At 34.1% G+C, this 19,802-nt stretch overlaps 1 protein-coding gene across 10 annotated transcripts in view; it reads right to left on the bottom strand.

Moving 5' to 3' along the window:
- LOC130447628 (F-actin-monooxygenase Mical) overlaps positions 1–19,802 on the bottom strand; it is a 77,911-nt gene that overhangs the window by 6,392 nt on the left and 51,717 nt on the right. For 5 of the 10 annotated variants that reach the window (XM_056784552.1, XM_056784555.1, XM_056784553.1 and 2 more), the window contains 2 exons: positions 18,620–18,792; positions 13,226–17,645 (listed from right to left, as the gene is read on the bottom strand). In XM_056784552.1, the coding sequence (XP_056640530.1) occupies positions 13,447–17,645; positions 18,620–18,792 (4,372 nt within the window). In that variant the 3' untranslated portion in view covers positions 13,226–13,446. Of the gene's footprint in view, positions 1–999; positions 1,115–2,705; positions 2,733–3,970; positions 6,605–13,225; positions 17,646–18,619; positions 18,793–19,802 lie in introns of those variants that run through there. The other 5 variants (XM_056784560.1, XM_056784557.1, XM_056784558.1 and 2 more) reach the window with 3 other exon arrangements.

Below are 19,802 nucleotides of genomic sequence, written 5' to 3'. Positions count from 1 at the left end.
GTGCCACTTAAACATGTCCGCCATTATTGACATTCGGGTGTCAGACGGCGTTGTGCCACTTAAACATGTCCGCCATTATTGACATTCGGGTGTCAGACGGCGTTGTGCCACTTAAACATGTCCGCCATTATTGACATTCGGGTGTCAGACGGCGTTGTGCCACTTAAACATGTCCGCCATTATTGACATTCGGGTGTCAGACGGCGTTGTGCCACTTAAACATGTCCGCCATTATTGACATTCGGGTGTCAGACGGCGTTGTGCCACGTAATCTGTCGTTTCAGATTATCCGGTTCAACGAGTTGACAAAATGTCTTTGGCAACGGAATTTCCAGATGTTTCAAGGTCTGTTTTGTACACTTCGAAGAGGGTTTGTCAACATATATGACAATCTCTTCGGTGATTATGTCAAAAAGTAACCGTAATCTTTTGGTAATAAAATTATTGTTTTATACGAACTTGTCTTTTATTTATAGCCCTTAATTTTTTTTACATTTATGCTGATAAACAATTCCCGTACGTTTTCCATAAAATATATTTGATATAACGGTCATTTAGACGACTCGGAATTGAGGTTATGTTTATATAGACTAATTCGGTAGTTCTATTGTCGCTTTTTGAGTTGATCGTTGGATAGAGTACAATAATTGTTTGCTCTATATTCGATTATGATTCGAACGTAGGTTTTTGGAACACCAACACTCACAATTACATTGTCTGACGCGCCATTCGTTAACCAAGAGATAAACTTATCTTCAGTCTCGTCGAAACGCGCGTCAGAAAGTGTAATATTGTGAGTGTTGGTGTAGCGGTAGTGTAATCTCGCTAACGGTTCCAAAAATTCCAACTTATTAATTATATAACGGTTCAAATTTGAGGTTATGTCAATATTGACATAAACATTGTTGCTGTGGCTTTATTGACGATATGGGAAAGAAGAAAATAGGATAAAGTGAAAATGATAACGGAAATAAAAGAAAGTAAGAGATACTGACTCACCAGTTTTCCTGACGTAATTAGTTGGTAGAGGCGGTACCGGAGGCGGTGTCGTATTCCTGTCGATGAAACTCTCTGATAAACATTTCCTTTGAGGTATGTCACGAATAACCAGATCCTTAAACGTTAGTTGACATTTTATAAGTTTATTATTATGGAAATATACTTTTTACTAAAAAAAATTTTTTATTCGACACATTCCACAATACTTTACGAATCGATTAAATTCAATTTCGATTCAAATTTGCAAATTCCACAACTTAAGGTTAGTATACACTGAGATATTACGGTTCGGACGAACCGAGCGCGAATGATTTGATTTTAACATGTCAATTTGACATTTTTTTAAATATTTAGTTGATTGTATTATTGGGTGATGTATAAATAGTTATTAAGTAAAAATTGGATATTGTATGCATTGCGTTCTTTTTTGTGAAAATAACCATAAAATCCCCATAACATTGGAAAACATGATTGGAGAAGTATTTTGACATTTTTTTTAGAAATCTCTAACTTCAATATGTAAAAACGATTATATCAATTTCTTGTATGTCACTTTTTTGTGTCATATGTCATATAAAGTGTGTTACTTGACACCTGACGTGACGTGTGTCATTTGGCGTGAGGTGTGACGTAATTATAATAATTTTCTAACAAATTTATCGAATCTACTGTTTATAATCAATGAAAATCGATTTTTTGTTATTTAATAGCGAATCTACAATATTACAAGTCAAATCGAATGTCATATGTCATATAAAGTGTGTTATTTGACACCTGACGTGACGTGTGGTGCCATTTGGCGTGAGGTATGACGTAATTATAATAATTTTCTAACAAATTTATCGAATCTACTGTTTATAATCAATGAAAATCGATATTTTGTTATTTAATAGCGAATCTACAATATTACAAGTCAAATCGAATGTCATATGTCATATAAAGTGTGTTACTTGACACCTGACGTGACGTGTGTCATTTGGCGTGAGGTGTGACGTAATTATAATAATTTTCTAACAAATTTATCGAATCTACTGTTTATAATCAATAAAAATCGATATTTTGTTATTTAATAGCGAATCTACAATATTACAAGTCAAATCGAATGTCATATGTCATATAAAGTGTGTTACTTGACACCTGACGTGACGTGTGTCATTTGGCGTGAGGTGTGACGTAATTATAATAATTTTCTAACAAATTTATCGAATCTACTGTTTATAATCAATGAAAATCGATTTTTTGTTATTTAATAGCGAATCTACAATATTACAAGTCAAATCGAATGTCATATGTCATATAAAGTGTGTTATTTGACACCTGACGTGACGTGTGGTGCCATTTGGCGTGAGGTATGACGTAATTATAATAATTTTCTAACAAATTTATCGAATCTACTGTTTATAATCAATGAAAATCGATTTTTTGTTATTTAATAGCGAATCTACAATATTACAAGTCAAATCGAATGTCATATGTCATATAAAGTGTGTTACTTGACACCTGACGTGACGTGTTGTGTCATTTGGCGTGAGGTGTGACGTAATTATAATAATTTCCAATCATGTTTCGAATGTGAAGTTGAAGGAAACGTGACGGTACGTAACGACAAAAAACATGAAAAAAGTGCTACACAACCATGCAACTAAAGCACATGCAAAACAACAACATCAATACACAAAATAACCGATCCAATCGTAAATTCTTACTTTTCTGTAATCCAGATTCGTACAAGACTGCAAAGTAGATAAATTTCGTGAGTATGTCACCAAAAAAATTAATTATTCATCATAAAATTCATATAAAGTTTTTGATCATCCAAGATAATCTGATTTTTTTCGTATTTAAATAAGAAAAGGTTGGTATAATGACCTAAATCGAATAGTTAATGTAAACGACGACGGCATCTATTAGACGGTAGCGAAATTTGAAAATTTCAATTTATTTTAGTACATCGTTTTAAAGGAGTAGAAATAAAAATCGAAATACCCTCGTATAGTAACATAAATGAAACAGAATGACGTTGAGGCGTGTGGAATAAATCGAAATACAATCGTATAATAACGGAAACGAACCAAGAAATGCAAAAAATTTCGAAAATACCTCGTTTAATGACCTAATTGAAATGGCGAATGTAAACGACGACGCCATCTATTAGACGGTAGCGAAATTTGAAAATTTCAATTTATTTTAGTACATCGTTTTAAATGAGTAGAAATAAAAATCGAAATACCCTCGTATAGTAACATAAATGAAACAAAATAACGTTGAGGCGTGTGGAATATATCGAAGTACCATCTTATAATAACGGAAACGAACCGAGAAATGCAAAAAATTTCGAAAAGACCTCGTTTAATCACCTAATTGAAATGGCGAATGTAAACGACGACGCCATCTATTAGACGGTAGCGAAACTAGAAAATTTCAATTTATTTTTGGTATGCCGTTTTATTTGAGTAGAAATAAAAATCGAAATACCCTCGTATAGTAACATAAATGAAACAAAATGACGTTGAGGCGTGTGGAATAAATCGAAATACAATCGTATAATAACGGAAACGAACCAAGAAATGCAAAAAATTTCGAAAATACCTCGTTTAATGACCTAATTGAAATGGCGAATGTAAACGACGACGCCATCTATTAGACGGTAGCGAAACTAGAAAATTTCAATTTATTTTTGGTATGCCGTTTTATTTGAGTAGAAATAAAAATCGAAATACCCTCGTATAGTAACATAAATGAAACAAAATGACGTTGAGGCGTGTGGAATAAATCGAAATACAATCGTATAATAACGGAAACGAATCAAACTGTGTCGAGAAATATATTGACTTAAATGAAACAGTGACGACGCCATCTATTAGACGGTAGCGAAACTCGTGTATATAGTTTTAAATGGGAAGGAATCGCGATATAATTAATTAGATATGAAATCAAATTATCTTGGAATAAGTGGTAACGTACAATTTACCTTGGAAGTTTCCTTCGATTTCGGCGACAATTTTCCGAACAATCCTTTAGAACCGCTCGAAATGGGACTTTTCCTCGTAAAAAAATCCGCGATCAGCCTCGTTATGCTTTTCCTCCTTTCCCTATCTTTACCTTTCTTTTTACTTTTCGCGACGTTCGTTTCCAATATATTCGGATCGGATTTGTAAACTTTCATCCTTTCCGATGGATCTGATTCGATGGATTCGACCGTAGTTATTTGCCGAGGAAAATCCGGTATCGATTTCGCTCTCGAAGACAACGAATTATCGTTAGAAACCGGATCGGAAAATTCGTAATTACCACTGAAGCATCGTCTAAACGAAACGTTGTTCGGTTGATTGTTTTCTTTGTTGCGCGCTTTGACGGTTTGCTTCAATTTTTCCAATTTTCTGTTTACTTCTTCGGTTGATTTGTTATACCGAGGCGGCGCTTTCGGCGTAGTATCGGTCTTCATCGGCGAACTCAACAAGAACTGATCGGAATTGTGGCTTTTCGGTATTGAAAATTCGATTTTGGTATTTTGCAGAGGGTAATTCGTCGATAATAATACATCGGGGGTGGTAATTTTTTTATCGGTTTTTATCGTTAATTCGAACGGTGACGTTTTATTTCTTTTTTTTCTTTCCAACGATTTATTTTCCGCTTTCATCTTGTTCATTACCATTTCTTGTATTAATTTTTGATTGGTGTCTCTTTCTTTTTTGATAACCTCTTTGTTGTATAGTATATCGGGGGTGTGGGGTAGCGAAATTTTATTAGGGGACGGTGTCGTTATTTGTATTTCTTCGGTGATGAGATCGGGTTTTTGTAGAACGTCACTTTTACTTTTCCTTCTGCTTTTTCTCACGTCAATGGAATCTTTGACGTTGGAAAATTCGATTTTCGATTGCAGCCGTTGACAATGTTCGTGAAATTCTACGTTATTATCGATATTTTCTTCGATTAATTTATTTTTAACGGTCGATTCGGTAAAAGTGTTTTCTTCGGTTGTAGTACCGGATTCGATTATTTGAACGCTGTTATCTTCTTCTATTTCGTTATTGATACTTTTTATCGGTTCCGTTTCCGTTTCCGATTGCTTTGCGTTTTCTTCTATTTTAACGTTGTTAATAGCTTCGACTATATCGTTTATATTGGGATTTAGACTATCTTCGGCGAAATCTTCTTCGTTTTTAAATAAAACGTAACCGTTTCGATTGTTTGCGACGCCGTCTTCGGTACTAGTTTCCGTACCGGTATCCATAAATTCGATTTGGTCTAAATTAACGCTTAGAATGTTATTTTTGGTTTCGGTTACGTTTCCAATTTCCTTTTTCGAAGATATCGAATCGTCGAATTCGAATAGATCCGCTTTTTTGGCCGATTTCGAATCGTCGGTGTATTTGATGTGTATTTCGAATTCGCCGTCTTCGAAATCGTCGGAAACTACTTCGTCTCGCGCCCAATCCGATAATTCCGTTTCCGTTAGAGCTGTCGTTAATTGTTCGGCTACGGATTCCGGCGAACTAAATCCGCTAGAATTGACAGCAATTTCCGGCGTTTCTTTTTCGACGCTCTTATATTTAATATGCAAGGAATTGTGTATTTCCGGTAATAAATTTTCCAAATTCGGTAAAATTTTCGGTTGATTCAAAGTTTTTTTATCGTTAATAATCGATTTCGTCGATTCTAAGGACGGATTAATGCATACTAAGGAATCTGGGACGATTTCTTCGTCATCGGCGACGGTATGCACCTCAACTCTCGGTATATTTTGGAATAATTTCGATTTTGGCGACGGTTCTTCTTTTTCGCTATCCGACGAAACTAAACTGTCCGATGTTAAACTGTTGTTTTGTTTGCCCCAATCGATTTGCGGGACTATTATGGACGTTTCGTGAAGCGGACTTCTCGGTCGACCTTCGGACACGTTTTCGAACACCGGTTCTTCTATTTCTGCTTTTAATTCTTCTGCTTCTTCTTCTTCTTCTTCTTTTTTTTCTTCGTTATCTAATTCTTTGGTGAATATGATCGAAGGTTGCGGAGACAGAACCGGCGATTTGAGTTCGTTCAATTTTTTGCAGAAAGTTTGCATGCCGGCGCTTATTTCCGGCGAGGGTTTCAACATCTTTTGACAATCTGTAATGTTAGTGTGGAAGCTTTTGAATTTAGTGTCTAAAGTGGAGGCGCTACCAGATTTTTGGATGCTACCGGGACTCGTCTCGCCCAATAAATATTTTTTTTTTAATTCGAGCGATACCTTAGCCGCTATACCACCGGTGCTTTGTGTGCGATTCAAACTGTAACCTTCCGGTCGTGACAAAGATACTGGTGCTGGTTTTTTTACCGGTTGTGCGGGAGGTGGTACCAAAGGTGATAATTTCAATTCGATATTCGATTTTTTCGCTTTTCCGCCGTCACTAGGTTTTTGTAGATAACGACTGGTCACCTGGATCTTTTTCGGTAGGTTGCCGCCGCCCCTCGTTTTGTTTACGTGGAAATCGTTGAGAAGGATCGAAGGTAATTCCCTCGTCGGAGTCGGCTCGTCTTGGGCGAATTCGGAATCCGTCGATATTTCCGTTGCCGAATTTTGAATTTCGCTCGACGTTTCGGAACTACTTTCATCCGATACAATCTAGAAGGTAAATTAATTTTTATTATTTCGCCATCGGATATTTTTAACCTCGGCGTTTTCCAATTTCCCAACGAAATTTGAAAACACTTTGTAACAATAAGCAATATATACGAGGGCCGAAAATTAAGTATTTAAACTGGTTATTTCGAAACAACGAATCTTCTATTATACAATGTGGCAACACCGCTCCAACAACGTATATTTGATTTTTTTCTTATTTGTTGGTGATATTAGTCACAAAAATGGGAAAGCGAAACCTCGAAACAAATTTTATTTATACATAATATACGACAAACCCTGTATTCACGAAAAAAATTAAAATAAAATCTATTTTGGGGTCATTTTTCACGATAAATTCGTCGAGATATATTCTAGAATTATAGAACGGACTTTCGAGGGCGCATCTAAAGAAAAAAAAATCAAAATAAAATACGAGGGTGATTGGAAAACATCACGATAAGCAAAGTGGGTTTTTGATGATTTTCAAGACAAACCGAAGACATTTTGTACCCTGTATGTGGAAAATAATGTGAAGAAAAGCTTCTCAAATTACTTTTGAACGTTTTTTGGCTAGTTTTCATGAAAATTTTTTACAAAAATCTTTTTGTAAACTAGGGATTCCTACATTTTGACAAGTATGTGTAAAAAAAATTATTTAGACTAGAATATAACCGATGGGAAGCTCAAATTTGGAACAGGTACTCTCAAAGGATATATTCGAAAGAAAAAAAAAAATCAAAATAAGATACGAGGGCGATAGGAAAACATCACGATAAGCAAAGTGGGTTTTTGATGATTTTCAAGACAAACCGAAGACATTTTGTACCCTGTATGTGGAAAATAATGTGAAGAAAAGCTTCTCAAATTACTTTTGAACGTTTTTTGGCTAGTTTTCATGAAAATTTTTTACAAAAATCTTTTTGTAAACTAGGGATTCCTACATTTTGACAAGTATGTGTAAAAAAAATTATTTAGACTAGAATATAACCGATGGGAAGCTCAAATTTGGAACAGGTACTCTCAAAGGATATATTCGAAAGAAAAAAAAAAATCAAAATAAGATACGAGGGCGATAGGAAAACATCACGATAAGCAAAGTGGGTTTTTGATGATTTTCAAGACAAACCGAAGACATTTTGTACCCTGTATGTGGAAAATAATGTGAAGAAAAGCTTCTCAAATTACTTTTGAACGTTTTTTGGCTAGTTTTCATGAAAATTTTTTACAAAAATCTTTTTGTAAACTAGGGATTCCTACATTTTGACAAGTATGTGTAAAAAAAATTATTTAGACTAGAATATAACCGATGGGAAGCTCAAATTTGGAACAGGTACTCTCAAAGGATATATTCGAAAGAAAATAAAATCAAAATAAGATACGAGGGCGATAGGAAAACATCACGATAAGCAAAGTGGGTTTTTGATGATTTTCAAGACAAACCGAAGACATTTTGTACCCTGTATGTGAAAAATAATGTGAAGAAAAGCTTCTCAAGTTACTTTTGAACGTTTTTTGTGTAGTTTTCATGAAAATTTTTTACAAAAATCTTTTTGTAAACTAGGGATTCCTACATTTTGACAAGTATGTGTAAAAAAAATTATTTAGACTAGAATATAACCGATGGGAAGCTCAAATTTGGAACAGGTACTCTCAAAGGATATATTCGAAAGAAAAAAAAAATCAAAATAAGATACGAGGGCGATAGGAAAACATCACGATAAGCAAAGTGGGTTTTTGATGATTTTCAAGACAAACCGAAGACATTTTGTACCCTGTATGTGAAAAATAATGTGAAGAAAAGCTTCTCAAGTTACTTTTGAACGTTTTTTGTGTAGTTTTCATGAAAATTTTTTACAAAAATCTTTTTGTAAACTAGGGATTCCTACATTTTGACAAGTATGTGTAAAAAAAATTATTTAGACTAGAATATAACCGATGGGAAGCTCAAATTTGGAACAGGTACTCTCAAAGGATATATTCGAAAGAAAAAAAAAAATCAAAATAAGATACGAGGGCGATAGGAAAACATCACGATAAGCAAAGTGGGTTTTTGATGATTTTCAAGACAAACCGAAGACATTTTGTACCCTGTATGTGGAAAATAATGTGAAGAAAAGCTTCTCAAATTACTTTTGAACGTTTTTTGGCTAGTTTTCATGAAAATTTTTTACAAAAATCTTTTTGTAAACTAGGGATTCCTACATTTTGACAAGTATGTGTAAAAAAAATTATTTAGACTAGAATATAACCGATGGGAAGCTCAAATTTGGAACAGGTACTCTCAAAGGATATATTCGAAAGAAAAAAAAAATCAAAATAAGATACGAGGGCGATAGGAAAACATCACGATAAGCAAAGTGGGTTTTTGATGATTTTCAAGACAAACCGAAGACATTTTGTACCCTGTATGTGGAAAATAATGTGAAGAACAGCTTCTCAAATTACTTTTGAACGTTTTTTGGGTAGTTTTCATGAAAATTTTTTAAAAAAATCTTTTTGTAAACTAGGGATTTCTACATTTTGACAAGTATGTGTAAAAAAAATTATTTAGACTAGAATATAACCGATGGGAAGCTCATATTTGGAACAGGTACTCTCAAAGGATATATTCGAAAGAAAAAAAAAATCAAAATAAGATACGAGGGTGATTGGAAAACATCACGATAAGCAGAGTGGGTTTTTGACGATTTTTAAGACAAACGGAAGACATTTTGTACCCTGTACGTAGAGAATAATGTGAAGAAAAGCTTCTCAAGTTACTTTTGAAAGTTTTCATGAAAATTATGGTTCTAGGATTGTAGAATTTTTCAGTAAATTAGGGGATTCCTCTCCATTTTGACAAAGATACTTAAAAAAAATATTTAAATTGGAATTTCACCGATAGAAAACATATATTTGAAGCACGCTCTCTCAAATGATGCATTTAAAAGAAAAAAAATTCAAAATTAAGATACGAGGGTTATTCAAAAAATATGAGTTAACGGAATTATATAAACTGTGACACCCTGTATAGTTGAAAATAAATGATTAAGAAAAGTAAATGTCGTTGTTTAATGTTTTAGTTTAGAAAAAAATGATTTAAGACGAATAAAATGTCGTATAAACAAGTCGAAAGTGAAAATGACGTTTATCAGTTTTTTTGACAAGCGCGGATGGTTCATAAGGAGTTCGTTCCACTTGGACGGATCGTGATTCAAGTATTCTAACGCGGAGTACTTGGAAAAAAGTCTTTAGAGTCATTGTAACGCATTTTTCGGCTTCCAGATAGTTTTTGGTAGTACCACAACCACCCTATTCGCCGGATTTATCCTCCTACGACTATTTTCGTTCCCAAGAGAAAAAAAAACTAACGCTTTTTGAATCTGATGAGCTTATTCAACCTTTTGAAAAAATCACTAGAGTTTGTGTATTAGAATTACTCTAAAAGCCTTTATGTTGTCGTCGAATAATTTTTACAGCGTTTCATTACTTAATAGTCGGACCTCGTATATATACAAAAGAAAAAAATTTTCAAAGGAATATTATTTTGACAGACAATCACTTTTTGTAATTTTTTACGGTACAATATTGAATGACAAGCAAATTTTTGGGGAAAAAAATTTATAAAATGATTGTTGTCGGGAAATTTCCTTTGTTTTTATTAAACGTACCAATAGAGGGCTAAAAATAAGCTGTGTTAACGATTTTAAATCATTTATATAACACACCTATATCACTAGAGCCCCTCGTTTATTACACACCGAACCTAGTGCGCATGTAACTGTCAAAAAATTATAAACACTTGACTAGTAGCGATTGCGCATGACGGGCAACGTTCCAACTAGTAATATAGGAGTACTATATGTATAGGTTATAAATGCACAACACACAACATTTTCGAAAAACACATTTTCCACGGTAAAATTCCATATTTTCCGGTAATACTAACGGTGAAATTTCTTAATTATAATTTATAATGGCGGAATTTGAGGTTAGTTACGACGTCAATACACGTGTGACGTCACTAATTTTGACATGAACATTTTCGCAAAACCAAAATACGCAAAAATATAAATAAAGCGAAATAAAATCAACCACAAGGTCATTCGAGGACGGTTAGAGCGTGATTTCACGATATTTCCACCGAGTAAAGGAATTGATTAATACAGGGAGAGTCATTATATAATACCAACGATTATTTTTATTATAATTTGTATTTTTATTCGGTAAAATTGTGGATAATAAAACTTATCGACGTTAATTAAAGTTTTTTTAGCGTAATAGTGAAATTAATGGGGTAAATTGAACACGTGACGTCACAAATTTTGACAAAAACATTTTCGCAAAACCAAAATACGCAAAAATATAAATAAAGCGAAATAAAATCAACCACAAGGTCATTCGAGGACGGTTAGAGCGTGATTTCACGATATTTCCACCGAGTGAAGGAATTGATTAATACAGGGAGAGTCATTATATAATACCAACGATTATTTTTATTATAATTTGTATTTTTATTCGGTAAAATTGTGGAAAATAAAACTTATCGACGTTAATTAAAGTTTTTTTAGCGTAATAGTGGAATTAATGGGGTAAATTGAATACGTGACGTCACAAATTTTGACAAAAACCTTTTCGCAAAACCAAAATACGCAAAAATATAAATAAAGCGAAATAAAATCAACCACAAGGTCATTCGAGGACGGTTAGAGCGTGATTTCACGATATTTCCACCGAGTGAAGGAATTGATTAATACAGGGAGAGTCATTATATAATACCAACGATTATTTTTATTATAATTTGTATTTTTATTCGGTAAAATTGTGGAAAATAAAACTTATCGACGTTAATTAAAGTTTTTTTAGCGTAATAGTGGAATTAATGGGGTAAATTGAATACGTGACGTCACAAATTTTGACAAAAACCTTTTCGCAAAACCAAAATACGCAAAAATATAAATAAAGCGAAATAAAATCAACCACAAGGTCATTCGAGGACGGTTAGAGCGTGATTTCACGATATTTCCACCGAGTGAAGGAATTGATTAATACAGGGAGAGTCATTATATAATACCAACGATTATTTTTATTATAATTTGTATTTTTATTCGGTAAAATTGTGGAAAATAAAACTTATCGACGTTAATTAAAGTTTTTTTAGCGTAATAGTGGAATTAATGGGGTAAATTGAATACGTGACGTCACAAATTTTGACAAAAACCTTTTCGCAAAACCAAAATACGCAAAAATATAAATAAAGCGAAATAAAATCAACCACAAGGTCATTCGAGGACGGTTAGAGCGTGATTTCACGATATTTCCACCGAGTAAAGGAATTGATTAATACAGGGAGAGTCATTATATAATACCAACGATTATTTTTATTATAATTTGTATTTTTATTCGGTAAAATTGTGGAAAATAAAACTTATCGACGTTAATTAAAGTTTTTTTTAGCGTAATAGTGAAATTAATGGGGTAAATTGAACACGTGACGTCACAAATTTTGACAAAAACCTTTTCGCAAAACCAAAATACGCAAAAATATAAATAAAGCGAAATAAAATCAACCACAAGGTCATTCGAGGACGGTTAGAGCGTGATTTCACGATATTTCCACCGAGTAAAGGAATTGATTAATACAGGGAGAGTCATTATATAATACCAACGATTATTTTTATTATAATTTGTATTTTTATTCGGTAAAATTGTGGAAAATAAAACTTATCGACGTTAATTAAAGTTTTTTTTAGCGTAATAGTGAAATTAATGGGGTAAATTGAACACGTGACGTCACAAATTTTGACAAAAACCTTTTCGCAAAACCAAAATACGCAAAAATATAAATAAAGCGAAATAAAATCAACCACAAGGTCATTCGAGGACGGTTAGAGCGTGATTTCACGATATTTCCACCGAGTAAAGGAATTGATTAATACAGGGAGAGTCATTATATAATACCAACGATTATTTTTATTATAATTTGTATTTTTATTCGGAAAAATTGTGGAAAATAAAACTTATCGACATTGATTCGGAAAGTTTTTTAGCGTAATAGTGAAATTAATGGGGTAAATTGAACAAGTGACGTCACAAATTTTGACAAAAACACAATAAAACCAACCCCGAGGTCATTCGAGGACGGTCATAGCGTGATTTCATGATATTTGAACAAAGCAAAGCGTGAATAAGGTATCGAATAGTACAGGGAGAGTCATTATACGTTATTAAAATAACAAATTATTCGAATGATCGAATAGAAATGGAAATTTGAATCGTCGGATCAATATAAAAGTGACATGACCTATGAACGGACCGATAAAATGTCATAAAAGAAAAGGAAATGACGAAATTTTAGTCGATGCTCACACCGTATCAGTGGAAACAGGTTATTGAAGCGATCGGTAGAGGTTAGGTTGCCACGTTTGACGTTTCATCACGTTATGACAATTGACAACGAACAATCCGTCATGCTATTTTTATCAAAATATTCAAACATCCCCTGTATGTATTTCGTGTGTTGAACAAGTTAATTTATTATGTTAAAACAACACTCACGTTAGCAATGGATTAGAATTAGATCGCAAATACATAAAAATAAAAACGCAATTAGGCCACTCAGTATAATAATTACCTTTTTTTTTTTTTACCATTGCTTTAACGTGATTGTTGAGGCCGAGGCGACCCGAATCGTCGAAAAAAAATTTCGGACAGGATCGGTGAACGCATTTTATATGAATACAAAAAAACAAAACAAATTAAAACAGGCAACACTGTACGATAAATTCACTCCGATTTTAAGAATAATTTCTACCCGTAAAAAATTCTACAAAATATAATTTTAAGTAAAAAATAAAAAAAAGTTATTGGATACAACAGTTTTCGCTGTCGGAGTCTTTTTTGGATCGTCTGTTACTCGCCGAGGAGTTGGAATCGGGAGAACCGGAAGGGAGGGAAACTTTCTGGGGTTTAGGTAGAGCGTAAGACGTAACCACCTCTTTTTTAACCCCACTTTTGTCGTCTGCTTTTCGTATCGGTAACGGCGAGGACGTTACCGATTTTTTCCGACGTTGCGGCACCGACGGGGGAACGTTTGAATTGTCTTCGGTCCTCGATTTCTGTCTAACGGGCCTTTGCGGCGGTACCGGATCGTCTTTTTTACGTTTATCAATTTTGGCGTACAAATCGTCAAAGTTTAGTCGTTTGTTCACGATCGCCGAGTCGGTGGGTTCGTCGGCGCAAGAAGTATCCGTCGATTCGACAGCTTTGGCAAAAGTCGACGCGCCAATTTCACCGATCGACAACGAAATTGAAATTGATTCCTCATCATCATCATCATCGTTTAACTGACAACAATCAACAATGGTTTCATTCGGAATAGTATTTTTAGTTTTATCAACACCAGCAGATTCTTTTGGTAACCAATTATTGGTCGTAGCATCTTCCTGCACCTTTAAACCATCTTCTTGTGTCAATTCTGAATTGCCGGTATCAAGATTTTCCATAACCAGTTTATTTTTTGATATATTAACAGCGTTTTTGTTGGGCATCCCTTTTATTTCTTCATTGATATCATTAATTTCATCATTTGAACCCAATTTGGTACCACCACTAATAGCAGAATCTTCAAAATCGTATTTACGTGGAGGTGTATCCATTTTCAAGTTGTTTTTTTCAACATTCTGTATAAAATAATTCATCTTAGGTATATCAAGAGCATTTTCGTTCGGTACTGCTGTTATTTCTTCACTGGTACCATCCTTGTTTGTTTCAAAACTTGTTCCCGGTCTCGAATTATTGTTCTTATATATTTTTTCTCTATTTTCTTCATTGATATCATTAATTTCATCATTTGAACCCAATTTGGTACTACCACTAATAGCAGAATCTTCAAAATCGTATTTACGTGGAGGTGTATCCATTTTCAAGTTGTTTTTTTCAACCCTCTGTATAAAATAGTTTGTCTTAGGTATATCAAGAGCATTTTCGTTCGGTACTGCTGTTATTTCTTCACTGGTACCATCGTTGTTTGTTTCAAAACTTGTTCCCGGTCTCGAATTATTGTTCTTATATATTTTGTCTCTATTTTCTCTATTGATATCATTAGTTTCATTACTTGAAGACAATTTGGTACCACCACTAATAGTAGATTCTTCAAAATCGTATTTACGTGGAGGTTTATCCATTTTCAAATTGTTTTTTTCAACCCTCTGTATAAAATAGTTTGTCTTAGGTATATCAAGAGCATTTTCGTTCGGTACTGCTGTTATTTCTTCACTGGTACCATCGTTGTTTGTTTCAAAACTTGTTCCTGGTCTCGAATTATTGTTCTTGAATATTTTTTCTTCATTTATATCATCAATTTTATCACATGAAGACAATTTGGTACTACCACTAATGGTAGTTTCTTTAATATCATATTTATTCAATTTTGAGTTATCTGGTTCAATATTTTGGTTGGTTTTGGGTATATTAAGACTATTTTTTTTAGGTACTACTTTTACTTCTTCATTGGTACTACTATTTTTGTTTTCTAAACTTGTCCCTGGTCTTGAAATATTAGTTATATGATCTTTTTCTTTATTTTCATCACTTCTATCATCTATATTATCACTTGAAGATAATTTGGTGCTATCACTAATACCAGTTTCTTCCAAATAGTGTTTAGGTGGAGAATTATGTAATTTTGAATTGTCCCGTTCAAAATTCTGTATAAAAACGTTGGATTTAGGTACATTAGGATCAATTTCATGGAGTTCTGTTTTTATTTTTTCATTAGTACCACTATTTTCACTTTGGAAACATTCTAAACTTGTCCCTGGTCTCGAATCATTCATTATACAATTTTTTTCTTCATTTTCATCACTTCTATCATCTATATTATCACTTGTAGACAATTTGGTACTACAACTAATGGTAGTTTCGTTAATATCATTTTTATTTGGATATTTTTTCAACTTTGAGTTATCTGGTTCAATATTTCGGTTGGTTTCGTTTATATTAAGATAATTTCCGTAAAGTACTGCTTTAGTACTACTATTATTGCTTTCCGAACATTCCGAATTTGTCCCTGGCCCCGTATTATTTCTTATATAATCTTTTTCTTCACTTTTATCATTAATATCATCAATTTTATCATTCGAAGATGATGTAGTACAGTCATTGATTATATTAGGATCATTTTTATTATTTTCCGATTCAATTTCTTTATTGTTTGTTATTTTTCTACGTTTTTCGGGTTCGGTGGAATTATGAGAACGAGCAATGTTTTGCAACGTCGCCAATTCGTTATCTAAAACGTTTAAAGGATTATTTGAATTTATATCGGAATGTTTCTCATTCAATTCCGATTTATTCCAAACAACATTTGGATCGTTATCAATCGATTCCTTATCTAATTTATCATATTGCGGATAAACTGTTGATGTTACCGACACTCTAGCGCCCCAATCTTCATATTTATCCCCTATGGATAAAAAAGTGTCTTGTACAAATTTTTCTAAATCGTCGAATGAATAATTTGACGCTCTTTTAGTATCGACAATTTTTTTTGGTTTCGTTTCGGGGTTGTTTTCGAATATTTTAATGGTATTTTTGATACCTTCGGGTTTCGGTTCGAAATTCAATTTCTCAATTTCTTTATCGACTTTACTGCTTCTTTGGGCGGTTTTTCTTAAAAAATTTTCGGCGGGGTTGTTTTTCGGTTTTTCCCTTATCGAAACGTTCCTTTTAGGTTCTTCCGGGGCGGTTTCGAATTTCCGTAACATCTTTTTAATATCCACTTTTTCTACGGCGTCCAAATCAACGGAGTTTCGGTTAACGACGTTCCTTTTAAAACGAATTTCGGTTTTCGATCTTTTCAAACCGAAACATTTTTTATTATCCTCATCGGTACTGCTCTGTTTGTGCAGTACTTTACCTAAAACTTGAGATTCGAACAGAGATAAACTATTTTTGGGTATTTTACTGATTATTTTATCGGAAAGATGAGGAGTTTTTAAACACCGTTCCAAATTGTTGTACTTAACCTCACTTAATGATCTACAAACTTTCCTATCGGGCGTATCGTGCTCCAATCCTTCCATCCAATTCAACAGATCGTCGATTTTTTCTTCGCTTTCTTTATCGGTTGCTTCTTCGCATTCTTTATCTTTGGTTTCGGATTCTAGAGCTTTCAGTAGATCCTCTATGCTACTAGATACTTTTTCCGATTCTTCTTCTTCTTCTTGTTCTTCGGGTTCTAAATTAATTTTAAACTTGTTAGGATCTATGGGTTTCTTCAATTCGTCCTCGTTCGCTATTAAATTTTCTATATAGTTATCGATATCTTTCATATCTTCATCTTCCGGTTCAAAATTGAAGTTTTTAACTTCTTTAATTTCCTCCGAAGTTTCGGGTAAGCTGTGTTGTTTTATTAACGGTTTCGAAGGGGTTGGTTTCGGTGGTAAATTACTGATTCCGAAATATTTTTCTTTGTCCAGTTTATTGGTGTTAACTGCCACTTTAGGTTTCCCCACTTCTTTCGGGAGCGAAATTTTACTGGGGGTTCTTTTGATTATCAAAAGCGGTTGTGGTTCGGTGTTTTGAAATTTCGGAACGAAATCGGGACCGAAGGATTTTTTATCTTTGGAAGGTATAACGAAGTTCCTCAATACTTTTTTAGGTGTTAGCACGTCTACCGAAGTAGAACTTTTGGCCAGAGGATTATTATTTTGGAGGGTATTAGAAGGGTTTGGGATTTTCAATTTTCCAACTACTACGTTGGGATCGTTTATTTTATTCATATTCAGATCGAGATCGCCCGATTCGGCGCTGTTATACTCCCCGGAATTTGCCGAAACGTTATCGGATGATCGGCTCGATGAAATTTTATCGGCGGCGGTATTGAGATCGCGATCGGAAACTATGTCGGGATAATTTAAATAGTTGAAAGATGATTTCACCTCTGTATCCGTGCCGGTGTCGGTATGGACGATGGGCGGTTCGACGCAAACTTCTTTTTTTCGCAATTCTCTAGCGCGGATTTCTTCTTCTCCCTCTGTTGCCGTTTCGGATTCGTCACCTAAAACATCAATATCCAATATATACCTTAGATTTGCTTTTTTATTTTTTATTGAAAAAAAAAAAAAATACGCCACATCGTAATCTATGGTCGCGTTATAGGTTTTACCACAAAATGGACGACGTAACATTGAAAGTCTTCAAAGAAGGTCATTTGGAGGGCAGAAATTAATTAGAAACTACCCCATTTTTTTTTTGAAAAAACCACCCCAATGTTTTAGTATATATTAAAAAGATCGAATTTCAGTTGGAGAAGGGGGTAGAAAATTAAACAACTCCCCCTAAAAAAATATTCCAGCGACACTTTTTAATTGTTTTCCAAAAATTTTATCGAAAAAACGACACTACGGGCTCTATTGTAGATCGGGGTTTCCGAAACGTTTCCTTTTTATTTGTGGATTCTAATGCATAACAATCGGGGTTGAAATTTTCCTCAATCGCCCTCTTACGTCACCGGTGAACCACGTTTAAGTTCCCGCGCGCGAAATTACAAATTTTGACAGTTATAATTCGAAATGTCTTCGCGCCATTTTTCTGTTGTCAGCTACTACACTATAGATGGCGCTTCAAAGAAAGTATTCAAATCGAATTTCCCACCTTTCTACGGGTAATATGAAAGTATCTAATTGTAAATCGAACTACTAGTATTATACGAGAGACGTCAAATAAATAAACCGACAAAAATATTTTTTTCTAATACTTGTATTGAAACGATAGTAGATGGAAAAAAAACGACATAAAATGTTCGAATACAGTATTCATATTAAACATATAACGAACATAACAATGAAACGGAATTTCGACGGAACATTTTTTTAAATACATACGCCTCAATAACCTCAACCTCATGAACGGCGTTAGCCCCATCAACTTCTTGATCACTGTTAAAAAAAAAACCGACAATTTGGAATAGAAAACTTTCTAAAATCTCCAATTTATTGACAGAAAAAAATATGTCTAGAACGTCGTATTTACCATCTGAGCTGTCATAATAACTGGATTGATCGCTACTACTGTATTCGTCCGATTCCGAATGTCTTCTTCTTCTATAACTGTTCTTCCATCTTTCCGCCCATCTCAATGTTCCTTCTTTCGTCGGAGGTTGTTCTAAAGCGTCGTCGTATGCCTCGTCGTCACTGTCGGTATCACTGCAAACAACAAAAACTTTCTAAAATATCAAAACATCCAATCTACACATTAATCGGTGATCACACTTTCAAAAGTAAACCCCCTTCATTAGACTAGAGCTATTTAATCACCTACCAGGCGATGGGCGCTAAGAAATTGGAACAGAAGAAGAAGTTAGCCCCTCCAGAGTCATGCGAACATCTACGAAGCAATGACAGTTGAAGAATAGGAACAAAAGAAGAAGAAGTAAGTCCGTTAATTGATCCGGGGCCATTCAGACATCTTCCAACCAATTGGAAGTAAAGAATGAAATCTGCAGAAGAAGAATTAACTCTCTACGTTGATTTAGAACCATTCGGATCTCTATGAAGCAACGGGAATTGAAGAAAGGGAATAAAAGAAGAAGAAATAACCTCCTTTATTGATCTAGAGCCATTCAGACATCTTCCAACCAATGGGAAGTAAAGATTGGGATCTGCAGAAGAAGAATTAAACCTCAACGTTGATCTACAACCATTCGGACCTCTATCAAGCAATGGTGAATTGAAGAAAGGGAATAAAAGAAGAAGAAATAACCTCCTTTATTGATCTAGAGCCATTCAGACATCTTCCAACCAATGGGAAGTAAAGATTGGGATCTGCAGAAGAAGAATTAAACCTCAACGTTGATCTACAACCATTCGGACCTCTATCAAGCAACGGGAATTGAAGAAAGGGAATAAAAGAAGAAGAAATAACCTCCTTTATTGATCTAGAGCCATTCAGACGTCTTCCAACCAATGGGAAGTAAAGATTGGGATCTGCAGAAGAAGAATTAAACCTCAACGTTGATCTACAACCATTCGGACCTCTATCAAGCAACGGGAATTGAAGAAAGGGAATAAAAGAAGAAGAAATAACCTCCTTTATTGATCTAGAGCCATTCAGACATCTTCCAACCAATGGGAAGTAAAGATTGGGATCTGCAGAAGAAGAATTAAACCTCAACGTTGATCTACAACCATTCGGACCTCTATCAAGCAATGGGAAT

Source organism: Diorhabda sublineata, chromosome 8 (genome assembly GCF_026230105.1).
Source record: "Diorhabda sublineata isolate icDioSubl1.1 chromosome 8, icDioSubl1.1, whole genome shotgun sequence".
In the NCBI taxonomy this organism is placed as follows: domain Eukaryota; kingdom Metazoa; phylum Arthropoda; class Insecta; order Coleoptera; family Chrysomelidae; genus Diorhabda; species Diorhabda sublineata.
The sequence above is the reverse complement of the archived record's forward strand: the minus strand, read 5'-3'. Positions and strand labels throughout refer to the sequence as shown.